Source organism: Salmo salar, chromosome ssa10 (assembly GCF_905237065.1).
Source record: "Salmo salar chromosome ssa10, Ssal_v3.1, whole genome shotgun sequence".
Taxonomy (NCBI): Eukaryota; Metazoa; Chordata; class Actinopteri; order Salmoniformes; family Salmonidae; genus Salmo; species Salmo salar.
Genome location: NC_059451.1, coordinates 80,810,194 through 80,829,475, shown reverse-complemented (window position 1 = coordinate 80,829,475; position 19,282 = coordinate 80,810,194). Strand labels below are relative to the sequence as shown.

Genomic DNA, 19,282 nt, shown 5'->3' with positions numbered 1-19,282 from the left:
AGATTAAATCGGATACGTTTTTTATCCGGATGTGAAAATACTGCCCCCTACCCTAGAGAGGTTAAAAGGTCACCTGTGAGGTAGTAGTAAAGAAAAAGGTGGTTAAACTATAAACTCCACTGGACGATCGAGATAAGACGAACAAACACCAATATAAACCGAAACATATTACATTTTTAGAACTGTATTGTTTGATTGCATTTTCATGCAAGTATATAGGGATTAAAAATTACACAAAATGCACATCAGGTTGCCCTTCCAAAATAGTTCACAGGGACTGGACACTAGAAAAGTTCAGAGAAATAGCATGTGGAGATGTTTATATTGAAATGTGTTATCTTTTTAATTCCGTTCATGTTCTTAGCATCTCATTTGAGCTACAATGCAATTCAGTTTTCTGTATTGTAAACTGCCAAAGTGCGCCCTTAGCTGACTAGAATGTTGTATTTTATACCCATTCGAAAAGAAACAAGTTATTCATGTGTTTGATTACATTACAGATTCTCTCAGGGGATCATATTTCAGGGGACAGCTGTACTACTAACCTTTCTCTCTCCCTCTGTCTCCTCCACCTCCTCCTGAATTGCAGCCTGCCTCAGCCTCATCACTGTCTGTCTCACTACTCTCTGTAAAGCAGTTTTAAAAATTGATTTTCATATACATGAGAATAATATTAAATTGTCTTTTTAATTTATTACATTTTAGGTCCCACAGGCTGTCCCAACACATAATGACAAGGAAGTGCATTCTAGCATTGTAAAAGGACCTTAGTTGACTCAAAAATGTTGCATGTGGCTCCCGAGTGGTGCAGCGGTCTAAGGCACTGCATCTCAGTGCTAGAAGTGCCACTACAGACACCCTGGTTCAAATCCAGGCTGTATCCCAACCGGCTATGATAGGGAGTCCCATAGAGCGGCGTACAATTGGCCCAGTGTCGTCGGGTTTGGCTGGGGTAGGCCGTCATTGTAAATAAAAATGTGTTCTTAACTGACGTGCCTAGTTGAATTAAAAAAATATATATATGCTAAACCCATTTGATGGTAAACAATGTGTTTGATAAGATTGAACATTCTAAAATTCAGGGGACTCCAATCTCTTTTCATACCGCACCAGCTCACCACCGCTGGATTTTTGTCAGACTCCCACCTGCCCCTGCAAGAACTGGTCCCGAACCCAACCACAGTCCTGCAAGAACTGGTCCTGAACCCAACCACAGTCCTGCAAGAACTGGTCCTGAACCCAACCACAGTCCTGCAAGAACTGGTCCCGAACCCAACCGCAGTCGTGCAAGAACTGGTCCCGAACCCAACCTCAGTCCTGCAAGAACTGGTCCTGAACCCAACCGCAGTCCTGCAAGAACTGGTCCCGAACCCCACAGCAGTCCCGCAATGTTATTTTAAGTCTAAGTGAGAGTGGGGTAAGTTGAGCACATTTTTTACATTCAGCATTTCTCCGTCAAGGGAAATATAGTATTCTTTCTAACAAAGATATTTACATATTTTTCAGGATGTTGTGTGTCCCTGGAAATAATCTGAATGAATGTAAACATTACAGTTTTCAAAACATATCTTGTCCAAAAGAAAGTGGTCTCTCGGCACAACTTACCCCAGGTATGTGGACATGAAGTTGGGTTAGGTTTAGGGTTAGGTTTAGGGTTTGTCTGTCGGACTGCCTGCCTGTCTGTGATTTTATATGTCTGTCTGTATGCCTGCCTGGCTGGCTGTCTGTCTCTGTGTCTGTATGTCTGTCTGTCTGTCTTTCTGAGTCTTTCACCAATTTACCCATTGCAGCTTTATCACCAACTTTTTTGCCTTGAATGCTATGTATTGACTTACTGTTTGAGTCAATACCCTTGATGTACTGTATATCTATGCGTCAATATCCTGTCTGTGGAGGTGAGAGAGGTGATGTTGGGAGAGAGGTGGGAGAGAGAGAGATGAGAAGAGAGGAGAGGAGGGGGAGAGGGAGAGGGAGAGGGGAAATAAGTAATAGAGGGGGAGGAGGGAGAGAGATAGCGAGAAGTGGGAGAGTGAGGGAGAGTAAGAGAGGGTAGAGAGAGGGAGGGTAAGAGGGGAGGGAGGGGAAGAGAGAAAGTGAGTGATAGATGAGAGAGGGAGGGAGAGAGTGTATTGTCCTCCTTATGGACTCAAATGGGAAAAATATACAAGAAAAAAAACTTTTGCCCAAACACAGTGTGTCTAATCTCTGGTGTCCAAACACCCAGGGCGCCCTAGACCTTCTGTCTGAGAACCAACTAGGTTCACCTAGCCACATAATAATACACACAGGCACAAACAACCTGAGAACATAGAAGGAAAGGGTTGCCACATCACTGAAGGGAGTGATTGAAAAGCTTCTTCTACTTTCTCCAATGCACAAGTGGTTATCTCCACCCTGCTACCACGAAAAGACTTCCACCCTGCTACCATACAGCGGGTAAACGCAAGTATTTCCCGTGACTGTGCCTCAAAACCAAATGTTTTCCTGGCCCACCACTCTACCCTGAACAGCCTCTATTACCAGGTCCACGTATACAAGGCAGCAGTGCCCACCTTCGCCCGGACTCTAAAGGACATCGCTCTCAAACGCAGCCCCAACACTTCACACAGGAGCAACAGATCAATAGACAGCCCGCCCAGACCAGCGAGACACTCTCCCAGACCTGCGGGACCCCCCGCACACATACGCCTAGGCCGTGAGCGGGCAAACAAGCCCAACCCCCACTCTTACACTAGCCCTAGCCAATGGCATGTACCAGATGCTCAGCAGGCTCTGCTCACACTTACTGGCCTGAGGCCAAACCAAACGACCTACAACATTGGACACTTTATGGAACAGAAAGCCTTCAGTATCTCATCCTGGAATGTCCAAGGCCTGAGGTCATCTGCCTTTGGCCTAAAGAGCAGGAACCTGGACTTCACCAAAGAAATCAGAAATACAGACATGGTCATCCTACAAGAAACCTGGTATAGCAGAGACGGACCCACTGGTTGCCCTCTAGGTTACAGAGTGCTGGTAGTCCCATCCACCAAACTACCAGGTGTGAAACAGGGAAGGGACTCAGGGGGTATGCTAATTTGGTATAGAGCAGACCTAACTCACTCCATTAAATTAATCAAAACAGGAGTATTTTACATTTGACTAGAAATTCAAAAGGAAATTATCTTAACAGGGAAAAATGTCCTCCTGTGTGCTACCTATATCCCCTCACTAGAATCCCCATACTTTAATTAAGACAGCTTCTCCATCCTGGAGGGGGAAATCAATCATTTCCAGGCCCAGGAACATGTACTAGTCTGTGGTGACCTAAATGCCAGAACCGGACAAGAACCTGACACCCTCAACACACAGGGGGACAAACACATGCCTGGAGGTGACAGCATGCCCTCCCCCCATATGCCCCCCCCCCTAGGCACAACTATGACAACATAACCAACAAAAACGGGTCACAACTCCTGCAGCTCTGTCGCACGCTGGGTATGTACATAGTCAATGGTAGGCTTCGAGGGGACTCCTATGGTAAGTACACCTATAGCTCATCTCTTGGCAGTAGTACTGTAGACGACTTTATCACTGACCTCAACCCAGAGTCTCTCAGAGCCTTCACAGTCAGCCCACTGACACCCTTATCAGAACACAGCAAAATCCCAGTCTACTTGAAGAGAGCTATACTCAATCATGAGGCATCAAAGCCAAAGGAACTGAGTAATTTTAAGAAATGCTATAGATGGAAGGAATGTAGTTTGGAAACCTACCAAAAAACAATTAGGGAACATCAAATTCAATCCCTTCAGACAACTTCCTGGACAAAAGGTTCCACTGTAATAGTGAAGGTGTAAACTTGGCAGTAGAAAATCTTAACAGTATATTTGACCTCTCAGCTTCCCTATCAAATCTAAAACTCTCAAATAGAAAACCAAAGCAAATGAACAACAATGTTGTTTGATGAAGAATGCAAAAATCTAAGAAAGAAATTGAGAAACATTCACTATGGTGAATCACTAAAACAATACAGAAATACACTACAGAAAAAGAAGGAACAGCATGTCAAAAATCAGCTCAATGTAATTGAAGAATTCATAGACTCTAACCACTTCTGGGAAAATTGGAAAACACTAAACAAACAACAACACGAATAATTATCTATCCAAAATGGAGATGTATGGGTAAACCACTTCTCCAATCTTTTGGCTCTATAACAAAGAACAAACAGCAAAACATATACATGATCAAATACAAATCTTAGAATCAACTATTACAGACTACCAAAACCCACTGGATTCTCCAATTACCTTGAATGAACTACATGACAAAATTAAAAACCCTCCAACCCAAAAAGGCCTGTGGTGTTGATGGTATCCTCAATGAAATGATCAAATATACAGACAACAAATTCCAATTGGCTATACTAAAACTCTTTAACATCATCCTTAGCTCTAGCATTTTCCCAATATTTGGAACCAAGGACTGATCACCCCAATTGTCACGCCCTGACCATAGAGAGCCCTCGGTTCTCTATGGTGTTTAGGTCAGAGCATGACTAGGGGGGTGTTCTAGTCATTGATTTTCTATGTGACTGGGTTGTATGGTTCCCAATTAGAGGCAGCTGGTAATTGTTGCCTCTAATTGGGGATCATATTTAAGAAGCCCTGTCTCCCACCTGCTTTGTGGGATATTGTTTTGAGTGAGTGCATGTAGCGCTACGGTACTTCACGGTCGTTGTTTGTTTCTTGGTTTGTTTAAGTTTCACCAAAATAAAGCTGTGGAACTCCAATCACGCTGTGCCTTGGTCCGTCTCTCCTCACGACCGTGACACCAATCCACAAAGGTGGAGACAAATTTGACCCCAATAACTACCGTGGGATATGCGACAACAGCAACCTTGGGAAAATCCTTTGCATTATCATTAACAGCAGACTTGTACATTTCCTCAGTGAAAATAATTAACAATTACCAAATTATCATACGACAGACCACGTATTCACACTGCACACCCTAATTGACAAACAAACAAACCAAAACAAAGGCAAAGTCTTCTCATGCTTTGTTGATTTAAAAAAAGCCTTCGACTCAATTTGGCATTAAGGTCTGCTATACAAATTTATGGAAAGTGGTGTTGGGGGAAAAACATACGACATTATAAAATCCTTGTACACAAACAACAAGTGTGCGGTTAAAATAGGCAAAAAACACACACATCTCTTCCCACAGGGCTGTGGGGTGAGACAGGGATGCAGCTTAAGCCCCACCCTCTTCAACATATACAGTATATCAAAGAATTGGAGAGGGCACTAGAAAAGTCTGCAGCACCCGGCCTCACCCTACTAGAATCTGAAGTCAAATGTCTACTGTTTGCTGATGATCTGGTGATTCTGTCACCAACCAAGGAGGGCCTACAGCAGCACCTAGATCTTCTGCACAGTTTCTGTCAGACCTGGGCCCTGACAGTAAATCTCAGTAAGACCAAAATAATGGTGTTCCAATAAAGGTCCAGTCGCCAGGACCACAAATACAAATTCCATCTAGACACAGTTGTCCTAGAGCACACAAAAAACTATACATACATTGGCGTAAACATCAGCACCACAGGTAACTTCCACAAAGCTGTGAACGATCTGAGAGACAAGGCAAGAAGGGCCTTCTATGCCATCAAAAGGAACATAAAATTCGACATACCAATTAGGATCTGGCTAAAAATACTTGAATCAGTTATAGAACCCATTGCACTTTATGGTTGTGAGGTCTGGGGTCCGCTCACCAACCAAGAATTCACAAAATGGGACAAATACCAAATTGAGACTGCATGCAGAATTCTGCAAAAAATATCCTCTGTGTACAACGTAAAACACCAAATAATGCACCCAGAGCAGAATTAGGCCGATACCCGATAATTATCAAAATCCAGAAAAGAGCTGTTAAATTCTACAACCACCTAAAAGGAAGTGATTCCCAAACCTTCCATAACAAAGCCATCACCGATAGAGAGATTAATCTGGAGAAGAGTCCCTAAGCAAGCTGGTCCTGGGGCTCTGTTCACAAACACAACACACCCGACAGAGCCCCAGGACAGCAAGAAATTAGACCCAACCAAATCATGAGAAAACAAAAAGATAATTACTTGACACAGTGGAAAGATTTAACAAAAAAACAGCAAACTAGAATGCTATTTGGCCCTAAACAGAGAGTACACAGTGGCAGAATATCTAACCACTGTGACTGACCCAAACTTAAGGAAAGCTTTGACTATGTACAGACTCTGTGAGCTTAGCCTTGTTATTGAGAAAGGCCGCCGTAGGCAGACCTGGCTCTCAAGAGAAGACAGGCTATGTGCACACTGCCCACAAAATGAGGTGGAAACTGAGCTGCACTTCCTACCCTCCTGCCCAATGTATGACCATACTAGAGACACATTTTTCCTTCAGATTACACAGATCCACAAATAATTCGAAGACAAATCCAATTTTGATAAACTCCCATATCTACTGGGTGAAATACCACAGTGTGCCATCACAGCAGCAAGATTTGTGACCTGTTGCCACAAGAAAAGGTCAACCAGTGAAGAACAAACACCATTGTAAATACAACCCATATTTATGCTTATTTATTTTCCCTTTTGTACTTTAAGCATTTGCACATCGTTACAACACTGTATATATTCATAATATGACATGTTTAATGTCTTTATTCTTTTGGAACTTCTGTGAGTATAATGTTTACTGTTCATTTTTATTGTTTATTTCACTTTTGTATATTATCTACTTCACTTGCTTTGGCAATGTTAACATATGTTTCCCATGCCAATAAAGCCCCTTGAATTGAATTGAGAGAGAACAAGGGTGTCATGTCCAAAGGCGTCCACATTGTGTCAATAATCTTCCCCTATTAAATGCAATATATTCACTTAGGCATCAACCCTGTGACGCTCATCTTTTCCCATTGACTCAAATGTATTGATATTAGCATCATTCGTTGTGACGCTCATTGTTTCGTAAAAACGTCACAAGATGCCGTATGATATCTTGTTGCAGCAAGCAGCAGTGTCAGAGTCATAGAACACAATAGGATACTCACTCACAATTTCAGACTACTTTGAGATTACTTGGATCTTCAAAGGTGAATGTGGTCGGGGATTGGTTTCCCATGCTATTCAAACTAGGGCACATACAGTACAATTTTATTGACACAAAGTACACAAAGCTTTACATGGAATCGATATATGATTTTTCTGTAAATATTTCACAGAGGGAATCAGCCTATGATTCTGGACTTGCCAGGGGGAAAACACCTCAGGCAAAGGACTTCTGGCGTCTTCACCTCCTAATGTCCTCGTCCGTGTTCTTCCCACTCTCATCTGCTTTTGTGCTTCTTGAACAGGGCATATAGGACCTTCAAGGTAGTTGTCACATCTTGAGAGACTATATCTAAGAGAGATGCAGTCAGAGACACATTAAGTGATCAGAGTCATCTATTTATGCACCGTCACCCCTCACCATCACTGGAGCATTGATAATGGAGGTCAATAGTGTGCATTTACTGACGCTGCCACAAAACTGAACCAAAAACAACCTTAGATACAATCTAATCAATATCTAAACGGTAAGATTAGATCCAACAATATCACTCTTCCGTTTATACAATTTTAAAAACATTACAATACATTCACAGATTTCACAACACACTGTGTGCCCTCAGGCCCCTACTCCACCATTACCACATATCTACAGTACAGAATCCATGTCTTGTATAGTGTGTGTGTGTGTGTGTGTGTGTGTGTGTGTGTGTGTGTGTGTGTGTGTGTGTGTGTGTGTGTGTGTGTGTGTGTGTGTGTGTGTGTGTGTGTGTGTGTGTGTGTGTGTGTGTGTGTGTGTGTGTGTGTGTGTGTGCGCGCATATGTCTGTGGCTATGTTTGTGATGCTTCACAGTCCCCACTGTTCCATTATCTTTTTTTTTTTTTTATCTAATATTACTGCTTGTATCCGTTACTTGATGTGGAATAAAGTTCCATGTAGTCATGGCTCTATGTAGTACTGTGTGCCTCCCATAGTCTGTTCTGGACTTGGGGATTGTGAAGAGACCTCTTGTGGCATGTCTTGTGGGGTATGCATGGGTGTCCGAGCTGTGTGCCAGTAGTTTAGACAGACAGCTCAGTGCACTCAACATGTCAATACCTCTCATAAATAAAATAAGTGAGTAAGTCAATCTCTCCTCCACTTTGACCCAGGAGAGATTGACATGCATATTATTAATATTAGCTCTCTGTGTACATCCAAGGGCCAGCTGTGCTGCCCTGTTCTGAGCCAGTTGTAATTTTCCTAAGTCCTTTTTTGTGGCACCTGACCACACGACTGAACAGTAGTCAAGGTGCGACAAAACTAGGGCCTGTAGGACCTGCCTTGTTGAAAGTGTTGTTAAGAAGGCAGAGCATCGCTTTATTATAGACAGACTTCTCCCCATCTTAGCTACTACTGAATCAATATGTTCTGACCATGACAGTTTACAATCTAGGGTTACTCCTAGCAGTTTAGTCATCTCAACTTGCTCAATTTCCACATTATTTATTACAAGATTTAGTTGAGGTTTGGGGTTTAGTGAGTGTTTTGTTCCAAATACAATGCTTTTAGTTTTAGAAATATTTAGGGCTAACTTATTCCTTGCCACCCACTCTAAACTAACTGCAGCTCTTTGTTGAGTGTTGCAGTCATTTCAGTCACTGTAGTAGCTGATGTGTATAGTGTTGAGTCATCCGCATACATAGACACTCTGGCTTTACTCAAATTCAGTGGCATGTCATTAGTAAAAATTGAAAAAAGCAAGGGGCCTAAACAGCTACCCTGGGGAATTCCTGATTCTAACTGTATTATATTTGAGAGGCTTCCATTAAATAACACCTTCTGTATTCTGTTAGACAAGTAACTCTTTATCCACATTATAGCAGGAGGTGTAAAGCCATAACACATACGTTTTTCCAGCAGCAGACTATGATCGAAAATGTCAAAAGCTGCACTGAAGTCTAACAAGACAGCCCCAAAAAAATGGTGGTTACCATTTGTATGTCACTGTGTCCAGTATGAAAGAAGTTAGAGGTAGTTTTGTGAGCCCATGCTAACTAGCATTAGCGCAATAACTGGAAGCCTATGGGTATATGCTAGCATGTTAGTAGATACCCATAGACTTCCAATCATTGTGCTGAAGCTACTTAGCATTGGCTCACAAAACTACCTCTAACTTCCTTTTTACTGGACACAGAGACATACAAATTGTATCCACAAGTTCATCCGACTCTGGGAGGTAGATAAAAGAATTCACTGCCAAAATCCCTAAGTAACCCTTTAAATGAACTATTTAGATCGGCTAGAGTTCCTGCTAGCCTAATTAATGCACACAATGGTGTGTGCTGTAGACCTGGAGCAGTGGGATTCCTTATTCCATCACAGAAATGTGCCCGTAATTAAAAGTATGCTAAAAAAATGAATTAAATCTGTCTCTTGCTTCTGGGTTAAATGAGTTGTACTGGCCCAACCATTGACATTTATCAACTCAAAGCTTTACTTTTAAATTATAGGTTATGCTGCCAGGCAAATTAACCAGCTTCTTTTATAATAATTTACAATAAAAGTAAATGCTCAGTGCTTCTTTATTAACAGTTAATTCAGAGACAAAATCAAGAAAACACACATACACATACAGTATGTACACACACACACACACACACACACACACACTTCTAGCCTCTTGTCAGTTTGGCATTGGATGATAGAAGGAAGTTTAGTCTGTGTGTCTATCAACAACTAACAAATAAAGGTTTCCTCCCTGAGAGAGCCCCTAAATAAATGATTATGACCTCAGAGTGAGCCTGAGTCCCAATAGTACTCAAAACTAGTGCTCTACAGATGTAGGATCTTAATTTGAGCCAGTTTTCAACAGCAGGAAAATAATCCTGCAGCAACAGGAAATGTGAATTATTATGTGGATTTTAATCAATGGACATTTTTGTAGGGGTTGGTGCATTTTCCGTAAGGGAAAATCAGGTCAGAAAATTTGTGGAAATTACAAACTTCAGAAGCTTTATTAAACCTCAAATAGACTTAAAGTTTTACATTTCCTGCAACAGGGAGATCAAGATCCTACATCTGTATATAGGGAATAGGTTGCCATTTGGGACAAACCCTCGGCCAATCATCCAGGGCGATAATCATATTCATCATATGCATGAATATTCCAACGGAATCCCAGCTAACCCTTTATATCCCCATGCGTAGTGATGCGGCTTAACTCAAACTATCAACACAAATCCTGGCTTCCACTCGACATATGAACAGTGGCATACCACTATTGCCCAGATAAATGGCTATGATACAGGAAATCTTCTGATTTAACAATACTGTCTCACAGCGTCATTACTGTGATGTGAAAATTACAGCCTAGAGAAATCTTGGTCAAACTTCATATTACAAAGATATATTCACTTACAGTAGGATACATGTAGATATTTTTAGATAGAGGAGCTTGAGGAGACTATCTCCTACTCTAAGTGCACTGTTACAAGACCCATTTGGCTCCAAGTTTGTGAGACAATATACGTAGGTCAACTATGGGTGCCACAGAAAATGAACACACTTACCTTGGGGCTCAATGTTGGTCGTGGGTAGCCCTATGTCATTCAGGAGGTCCAGGGCCACGGTCACATTCTGCAGCTAGACCAGAGAGAGTGAGCTGAGAGACACAGCAGGCCATGACACATGCAGATGGCTGACACACCGGGGCAACTTTATCTCAAGCTCACACAGGAGTACAGTGAATAACGTTATACACTAGTCACTTTAAACAATGCCACTTCATATAACGTTTACATACCCTGCATTACTCATCTTATATGTATATACTGTACTCTATACCATCTACTGCATCTTGCCTATGCCGTTTGGCCATCGCTCATCCATCTATATATTATATGTACATATTCTTATTCATTCCTTTACACTTGTGTGTATAAGGTAGTTGTTGTGGTATTGTTAGATTAATTGTTAGATATTACTGCATGGTCGGAACTAGAAACACAAGCATTTCGCTACACTCGCGTTAACATCTGCTAACCATGTGTATGTGACCAATAACATTTGATTTGATTTGATTTGATATACTATACCCTTATCTGTATGGATTTCAAACTATTAACACATTGGATCTAATTGTTCTGCTGCTGTCATCTTAAATTCAGTAAAAGTGTAGAATATTATTGTAGGCCAAAATGTGATATTTGTTCCATTCACTGTATCATACGTAAGGTCCGGCCTTACCATTGAGCCATACGATCACGTACATTTTTCCTTTGAGGCAGAGCTGCCTCCAGAACATGATTCAGCCCAAAGAAGGAGTCCCGGGACACAGGAGATACTTACCATCTCAGTCGTGTTGATTGGGGTGATGTTGAAGTCATAGAGCGGAACAAAGAAGCCCTCCAACTGTCCAATCAGCAGGAGGAGAATAACACCATCTGAAAACTACATGAATAAAGAACACCGCCAGTTGGTTCTTCCCCAAATGGGTGTGGTGTGATGTAACTGAAAGGAAACAGATCAATCACCTTTCAATTCACAACACTGGTAGTGCTCAATTAATACCCATCCAAACAGGATGGCCAAACTCTTTCTACAGTCAAACAAACCTGTTTCTCCATGTCTGTCACCTGTAGTCCCAAGGTTGACATCTTCTTGTTGACAAAGTGCAAGATGGCCTATAATGGAAAGATATAGGATTACAGACCTATCACTTTAGAAAGGTGTTGACATTTTAACCTCTGTAGCCATGTCGCTTTGAATAAAACTGTCTGTCAACACCAGTGGGTATCATAAGTATTCGCCCCACTTGGATTTTTTCCCATTTTGTTGTGCAACAAAGTGGGATTGAAATAGATGTAATTGTTTTATTTTTTTGTCATTGATCTACACAAAATAATCCATAATGTCAAAGTGAAAAGAAAAGTATATATAAAACTTCAATAACTAGAATATAGTCGTTGCATAAGTATTCACCCCATTTGTTTAGGAAAGCCTCAATTCGTTCAGGAGTAAAATGTGTCTTAATAAGAATTCACATAAGAAGTTACATGGACTCACTCTGTGTGAAATACTAGGGGTTGACGTGATTTTTAATTGACTACCCCTTCCTCTGTCCCCCATATATACAATATCTGTAAGGTTCCTCAGTCAAGAATTGATTCCATATGTTGATTTCATAATTTTGATGTCTTCACTATTATTCTTAGTAAAAATAAAGAAAAACCCTTGAATGAGAATATGTGTCCAAACTTTTGACAGGTACTGAACTGTATATATACATACACTACAAGTATGTGGACACCCCTTCAAATTAGTGTATTCAGCTATTTCAGCCACACCCGTTGCTGACAGGTGAATAAAATCGAGCATACAGCCATGCAATCTCCAAGGACAAACATTGGCAGTAGAATGGCCCGTACTGATAATCTCAATGACTTTCAACGTGGCACCGTCATAGGATGTCACCTTTCCAACAAGTCAGTTCATCAAATTTCTGCCCTGCTAGAACAGCCATGGTCAACAGTAAGTGCTGTTATTTTAAAGTGGAAACGTCTAGGAGCAACAACGGCTCAGCCGCGAAGTGGTAGGCCACACAAGCTCACAAAACGGGAAGGCAGAGGGCTGAGCACGTAAAAGTAACCTGTCCTCGGTTGCAACACTCACTCCCGAGTTCAAACTACCTCTGGAAGCAATGAAGAACTGTTCATCCAGGGGTTTCCATGGCAGAGCAGCCACACACAAGCCTAAGATCACCATGCGCGATGCAAAGCATCACCAAGACTGGTGTAAAGCTCACCGCCATTGGACTCTGGAGCAGTGGAAACGTGTTCTCTGGAGTGATGAATCACGCTTCACCATCTGGCAGTCCGATGGACGAATCTGGGTTTGGTGAATGCCAGGAGAATGCTACCTGCCCGAATGCATAGTGCCAACTGTCAAATTTGGTGGAGGAGGAATAATGGTTTGTGCTGTTTTTCATGGTTCGGGCAAGGCCCTTTAGTTTCCGTGAAGGCAAATCTTAATGCTACAGCATAAAATGGCATCCTGACAATTCTGTGCTTCAAACTTTGTGGCAACAGCTTGGGGAAGGCCCTTTCCTGTTTCAGCATGACAATGCCCCCGTGCACAAAGCGAGGTCCATACAGATATGGTTTGTCGAGATCGGTGTGGAAGAACTTGACTGGCCTGCACAGAGCCCTGACCTCAACCCCATCAAACAACTTTGAGATAAATTGGAACGCTGACCGCGAGCCGGGCCTAATCGCCCAACATCAGTGTCCGACCTCACTAATGCTCTTGTGGCCGAATGGAAGCAAGTCCTCACAGCAATGTTCCAACATCTAGTGGAAAGCTTTCCCAGACCAGAAGAGTGGAGGCTGTCATAGCAGCAAAGTGGGGACCAACTCAATATTAATGCCCATGATTTTGGAATGAGATGTTCGACAAACAGGTGTCCACATACTTTTGATTATGTACGTAGTATGTACAGCGCATTCAGAAAGTATTCAGACCCCTTCCCTTTTACCACGTTTTGTTACATTACAGCCTTATTCTAAAATTAATGAAATTGCTTTTTTTCCCCTCATCAATCTACACACAATACCCCATAATGACATCACAATACCCCATAATGACATCACAATACCCCATAATGACAAAGTGAAAACAGGTTTTAGAAATTCTGCAGCATTGAAGGTCCCCAAGAACACAGTGGCATTCATCGTTCTTAAATGGAAGAAGTTTGGAATCACCAAGACTCTTCTTAGAGCTGGCCGCCCGGCCAAACTGAGCAAATGGGGGAGAAGGGCCTTGGTCAGGGAGGTGATCAAGAACCTGATGGTCACCCTGACAGAGCTCCGGAGTTCCTCTGTGGAGATGGGAGAACCTTCCAGAAGGACAACCATCTCTGCAGCACTCCACCAATCAGGCCTTTATGGTAGAGTGGACAGACGGAAGCCACTCCTCAGGAGAAGGCACATGACAACCCACTTGGAGTTTGCCAAAAGGCACCTAAGGACTCTCAGACCATGAGAAACAAGATTCTCTGGTCTGATGAAACCAATATTGAACTCTTTGGCCTGAATGCCAAGTGTCACGTCTGGAGGAAACCTGGCACCATCCCTATGCTGAAGCATGGTGGTGGCAGCACCATGCTGTGCGGATGTTTTTCAGCGGAAGGTACTGTGAGACTAGTCAGGGTCGAGGGAAAGATGAACGGAGCAAAGTACAGAGAGATTCTTGATGAAAACCTGCTCCAGAGCACCCAGGACCTCAGACTGGGGTGAAGGTTCACCTTTCAACAGGACAACAACCCTAAGCACACAACCAAGACAACGCAGGAGTGACTTTGGGACAAGTCTCTGACTGTCCTTGAGTGGCCCAACCAGAGTCCGGACTTGAACCCGATCGAACATCTCTGGAGAGACAGGAAAATAGCTCCGCAACGACGCTCCCCATCCAACCTGACAGAGGATCTACAGAGAGGAATGGGAGAAACTCCCCAAATGCAGGCGTGCCAAGATTGTAGCGTCATACCCAAGAAGACTCGAAGCTGTAGTCTCTGTCAAAGGGGCTTTAGAGGAGTAAAGGGTCTGAATACTTATATAAATGTGATATTTCAGTTGTTGTTTTTAGTACATTAGCAAACATTTCTAAAACCTGTTTAAGATTTGTCTTTATGGGGTTTTGTGTGCAGATTGATGAGGGGAAAATTTTAGAATAAGGCTGTAACACAATAAAATGTTAAGGGGTCTGAATACTTTCCGAATACACTGCATATATACCGTATATAACAACAACATTCAATGTCACTGTGTTGACATATTCTAATGAGACCATATTACAGTTGTATAGGGTCGGTGCGATGCTCATTCAATCATTCACAGTATGAGCAATCAGAGGCCTTATTCACACAAATCAGCCTCTCCCTGAATCAGGACCAGTATAGCTAGACAATATATACGCTAGTCCTATAATCAATCCTCTGTCTAATAATGCAATGGTTAGGACTACAGAACAGGTCAGCAGGGATGGAAGACCCATCTTTTTTCTATTACCCGCTTTACTGTGTTGATCTTGTGGGGTTCCAGCTTCAGCAGCTGCTCAATGGGATCCTCACCTGGATGAAGAGACAGGAAGGAGAGGGTTTATCTCTGCAATGTTCTGGATAAACGACAGCACAGTACTGCAAAGGTGACCCTGAATATCTTACTCACTGTCTGAACTGCTCAGTGAGTCTGTAGTTGAATCGCTGTTGAAGTAGACAGCAAATTAAGTGAATATTCAATCTTCTGAAACAGAATCCATTCTCTGAAGAACATGCAACTGTAATCGGACACAACAACATAATCGGAAATAATTTACCAACCTTTCATCTGTAAGAATCTCTATTTCCTTTTCTGATTTGATTCCACTTCTGTTGACCTGAAGTGAGAGCACAACTTTATTGAACAGGGGAGTCTTTTTTTCTTTTAGGTTGATTTGGGGTAAAGTACCATTCATTTGACACCAAACTCACCTCCAACAGGACAACTTCCACTCTGACATTTGGAGGAAGCTCCAGATTAGGCTGGAAGCACCTCACCATGGCAACCAGAAGATGGAGAGTGGCCAGCAAGTCTTTGTTGTGGATGACTGACAGAGAAGGAAGGGAATGAAGGGAGAGTCAACCTGCTTGAACACCATACCAAAGCCCCGTGCAGTCAATCTTGTTGGCAACACAACACAAACTAATCTCCAGCCCCACTGATGACTAACACTGCACCCCGTGGGGCTGCCTTTTCCCCTACAATAATCCCTCTCAGTAGGTGTCAGCAGACAGGCAGCACCCTGGGGTTATACTGTAGCCTCACCATCAAATCCTATTGAAGAGTCCCTTACCAAACATGGCTCTGAGGGGAACAGCAGTGTTGTATAGCTTTCCCAGCCAACAGCGGACATCCTAAGGGCTTGGTTTTGTTTGCGGGGTTGTATTGTGAATGTGACTCACGTTTGACACTCCACCTGCTGAGAGAGCTGTCCTGTAGCCCCAGTTTCTCATTCAGGGCCTCCAGGATGACCTCCAGTTTGCGGGTCTGAGCAGCGCTGGTCACCGCTATCTCCTCCACAGACAGAAGCACTCCAGCTAACCTCCCTGTGAACAGCACAGGTAAAGGCCAAGCGCATACAGAGAGAGAGAGAGAGAGAGAGAGAGAGAGAGAGAGAGACAGAGAGAGAGAGAGAGAGAGAGAGAGAGAGAGAGAGAGAGACAGAGACAGAGACAGAGACAGAGAGAGAGAGAGAGAGAGAGAGAGAGAGAGAGAGAGAGAGAGAGAGAGAGAGAGAGAGAGAGAGAGAGAGAGAGAGAGAGAGAGAGAGAGAGAGAGAGAGAGAGAGAGAGAGAGAGAGAGAGAGAGAGAGAGAGAGAGAGAGAGAGAGAGAGACAGAGAGAGAGAGAGAGAGAGAGAGAGAGAGAGAGAGAGAGAGAGAGAGAGAGAGAGACAGAGAGAGAGAGAGAGAGAGAGAGAGAGAGAGAGAGAGAGAGAGAGAGAGAGAGAGAGAGAGAGAGAGAGAGAGAGAGAGAGAGAGAGAGAGAGAGAGAGAGAGACAGAGAGAGAGAGACAGAGACAGAGACAGAGAGAGAGAGAGAGAGAGAGAGAGAGAGAGAGAGAGAGAGAGAGAGAGAGAGAGAGAGAGACAGAGAGAGAGAGAGAGAGAGAGAGAGAGAGAGAGAGAGAGAGAGAGAGAGAGAGAGAGAGAGAGAGAGAGAGAGAGAGAGAGAGAGAGACAGAGAGAGAGAGAGAGAGAGAGAGAGAGAGAGAGAGAGAGAGAGAGACAGAGAGAGAGAGACAGAGAGAGAGAGAGAGAGAGAGAGAGAGAGAGAGAGAGAGAGAGAGAGAGACAGAGAGAGAGAGAGAGAGAGAGAGAGAGAGAGAGAGAGAGAGAGAGAGAGAGAGAGAGCAGAGAGAGAGAGAGAGAGAGAGAGAGTGTGTGTGGTCTCACCAAGGAGGTGATGGAGGATTAGGCCATCAAAGATATCCTCTTCCAGACTCCTCACTACGATGTGTTCCTCTTTCAAAGTACTGTTGATCCAGTCAACCAAAACCTGTAAAGACCAAGGTTCATGATAACAGTAAGTTATATTCAGTGATATTAATTGCCTGCTATAGTACTGTATTAGTCTCTTTTGACGTAGCTACTGTTACAGAAATGTACCAAATGTACCAACGCAGATATTTGGTTCTGGGTGCAGAGATCAGTACCGTGCTATCTACTGCAGTGGAGACTGCTGAGGGGAGGGCGGCTCATAATAATGTCTGGAATGGAGTGTAATAGAGTGAATGGAATGGTATCAAACATATGAAAACCATGTTTTTGATACCATATACCATTCCATTTACTCCATTCCAGCCATTATTATGAGCCGTTCTCCCCTCAGCAGCCTCCACTGATCTACTGGGGTAAATCTTTGTATACGTGACCTTCACTGGTCTATTCAGAGCAGACTGATGTTATGATATCAAAGGATTCCTATTGCAATTTCCACGTATGTTTCTATTCAATTATTCATGAGTAAGAGACTGTTTGGTGTGTTATTGAGGTGTTAAAGAGAGCAGATGTGGGCTTACAAGGGCCAGATAGACTCCGTGGTTTTCTCTTTCCAACACTTTTATGCCTACACTGTTGTATGCTCATCTAATTGATGAAGACAATTATTTCATTTTACTTGAATTTATTCCACAAGCATCTTTTCTATTTCAAATCCTCTCTGAGGGCTTAGGGAGAAGGTGCCCTGGCAACATCTATCTGGGCCTAGCAACGACTCTGTGATCTGTCTACCATCATCTGTAATATAGACGTACCGGTCGACCCACCTCTCACACAAGAGGGCTTAATGGTTCAGCATACCCTAATGAATATGCAATCAGAGGCTTTCTTTGTAATGACTTTTCTGCCCATATGACCCTGTGGTAACATGGCCCTATAGTATAGTAGTATAATGTATCAATGTTGTTATTATGGGCTTTGATGATAGATAATACATTTAGGATAATGTTGTGGCTGGCGTTGGAACATGAATTCTAAAATAGAGATCAACCGTACCGTTTTCAGCTTTTCAAGTTTTGGGTCTTTCAAAGATGTCGGCTGAATGACCTTCCTCCTCTCACCTGTTTCAACGTGCAAAATATTTTGTTGAGGCTACTGCTTGACAATCATTTTGGAAAGAAAATATAAAATCAAACTGTTTGCCTGAGCTTGAGTACAGTTGAATGCAGACTTACCCTGGAAAGATTCAATGTCCTCAGGGTCTTTCCCCTGGTACATATCAGGAAAATCCTCCATATCCCCTCTAGGGAGCAAAATATGAACACAGTGCTTCTGGTATCAGTGAAGCCGACAGTGTCAATGATAGTTCAAATTCAATTCAATTAATGTAAGGGACCATTTCAAACCTCCGATGTGAAGACTGAAACAGTTCTGGTATTTGATTTGGTTACTTCCTCCTCGGTGAGTTCACTTGTGCCTAAGCTGAGCCCACACAAATGAACAAACGGGCAAATGGATATATACCCCATAATTTCCTGTGAAGCCCCACTACCATGCTGCATCCAATCGTCTCTCTGGTTATTTTATTTGGATTCAGGGCTCCAAAACAACACAGAACAGAAACAAGCTCAGAGGAAGGCCTTCTGACAGTAGACTAACCTAACTGGGATGCACTGTGACCAACAATATGTCAAAGTGTCTTCCTGAGACTAGAGTGCAGCTTCACTGTGCCATCTGTGTGTGTAGTCCACTCCTCTCCTAGAGATTCTCTGCCTGAAGTTGACACAAACTTTCCCTCGGAGGCACACCAATAATGTTTTATCCAGTAAACCTTACCTTCAGAGCAGTAGCAGCAAGCAGACAGAATAGGGGAACTCCTGTGTACAGCTTCCTGGCTGACGTCAACACTGAATCAATCCAAATATCCGTGCTACAAAAAGAAGTACACCCAATCTGACAAGCAGTTCTCCAGAAACATGCCACGGGATAACAGCACAAACAAACTTCATCCAATTCAGGACCAATTAAACATTTCTATGAGAAACAAAATGGAAGAATGAAGGAATAAACGGGTAAAAAGAAAAATGAGAGGATGCGGAAGGAAATAAGTAAGTAGTGAGCACTTCCTCTTTTGTAACTGTGGTTTTGCTACACACAGTTCAGAGTGCGTTCTGAGGAAAGGTCTTGTATATGACGCT

At 42.8% G+C, this 19,282-nt stretch overlaps 1 protein-coding gene across 4 annotated transcripts; it reads right to left on the bottom strand.

The window, feature by feature from the left end:
- Positions 1-7,162: 7,162 nt before the first annotated feature.
- On the bottom strand, positions 7,163-19,210 carry parvg (parvin, gamma). 4 transcript variants are annotated; one of them, XM_045688134.1, is made up of 13 exons: positions 18,921-19,210; positions 18,320-18,387; positions 18,141-18,205; positions 17,040-17,142; positions 16,048-16,191; positions 15,577-15,692; positions 15,427-15,482; positions 15,275-15,309; positions 15,116-15,177; positions 11,666-11,734; positions 11,400-11,501; positions 10,622-10,713; positions 7,163-7,421 (listed from the first exon to the last, which is right to left on the bottom strand). In XM_045688134.1, the coding sequence occupies exons 2-12, from the start codon at positions 18,378-18,380 to the stop codon at positions 10,657-10,659; spliced, it is 870 nt and encodes a 289-aa protein (XP_045544090.1). In that variant the 5' UTR covers positions 18,381-18,387; positions 18,921-19,210; the 3' UTR covers positions 7,163-7,421; positions 10,622-10,656. The 4 variants fall into 4 exon arrangements, with proteins under 4 accessions (XP_045544090.1, XP_013979955.1, XP_013979956.1 ...); XM_014124480.2 differs by having other exon boundaries at positions 10,622-10,694; positions 18,921-19,209; XM_014124481.2 differs by having other exon boundaries at positions 10,622-10,694; positions 18,320-18,413; positions 18,921-19,202.
- Positions 19,211-19,282: the final 72 nt, after the last annotated feature.

Bases quoted from the DNA above. Each gene is read 5' to 3' on its own strand.
- parvg (XM_014124480.2), bottom strand. From the start codon at position 18,380: ATGGAGGATTTTCCTGATATGTACCAGGGGAAAGACCCTGAGGACATT. The intron at 15,483-15,576 runs GTGAGTTTGGTG...CTCTCACTTCAG, and splicing joins TGGAAGTTGTCCTGTTGGAG to GTCAACAGAAGTGGAATCAA. The intron at 7,422-10,621 runs GTAAGTGTGTTC...CATCTCTCTTAG, and splicing joins GACCAACATTGAGCCCCAAG to ATATAGTCTCTCAAGATGTG.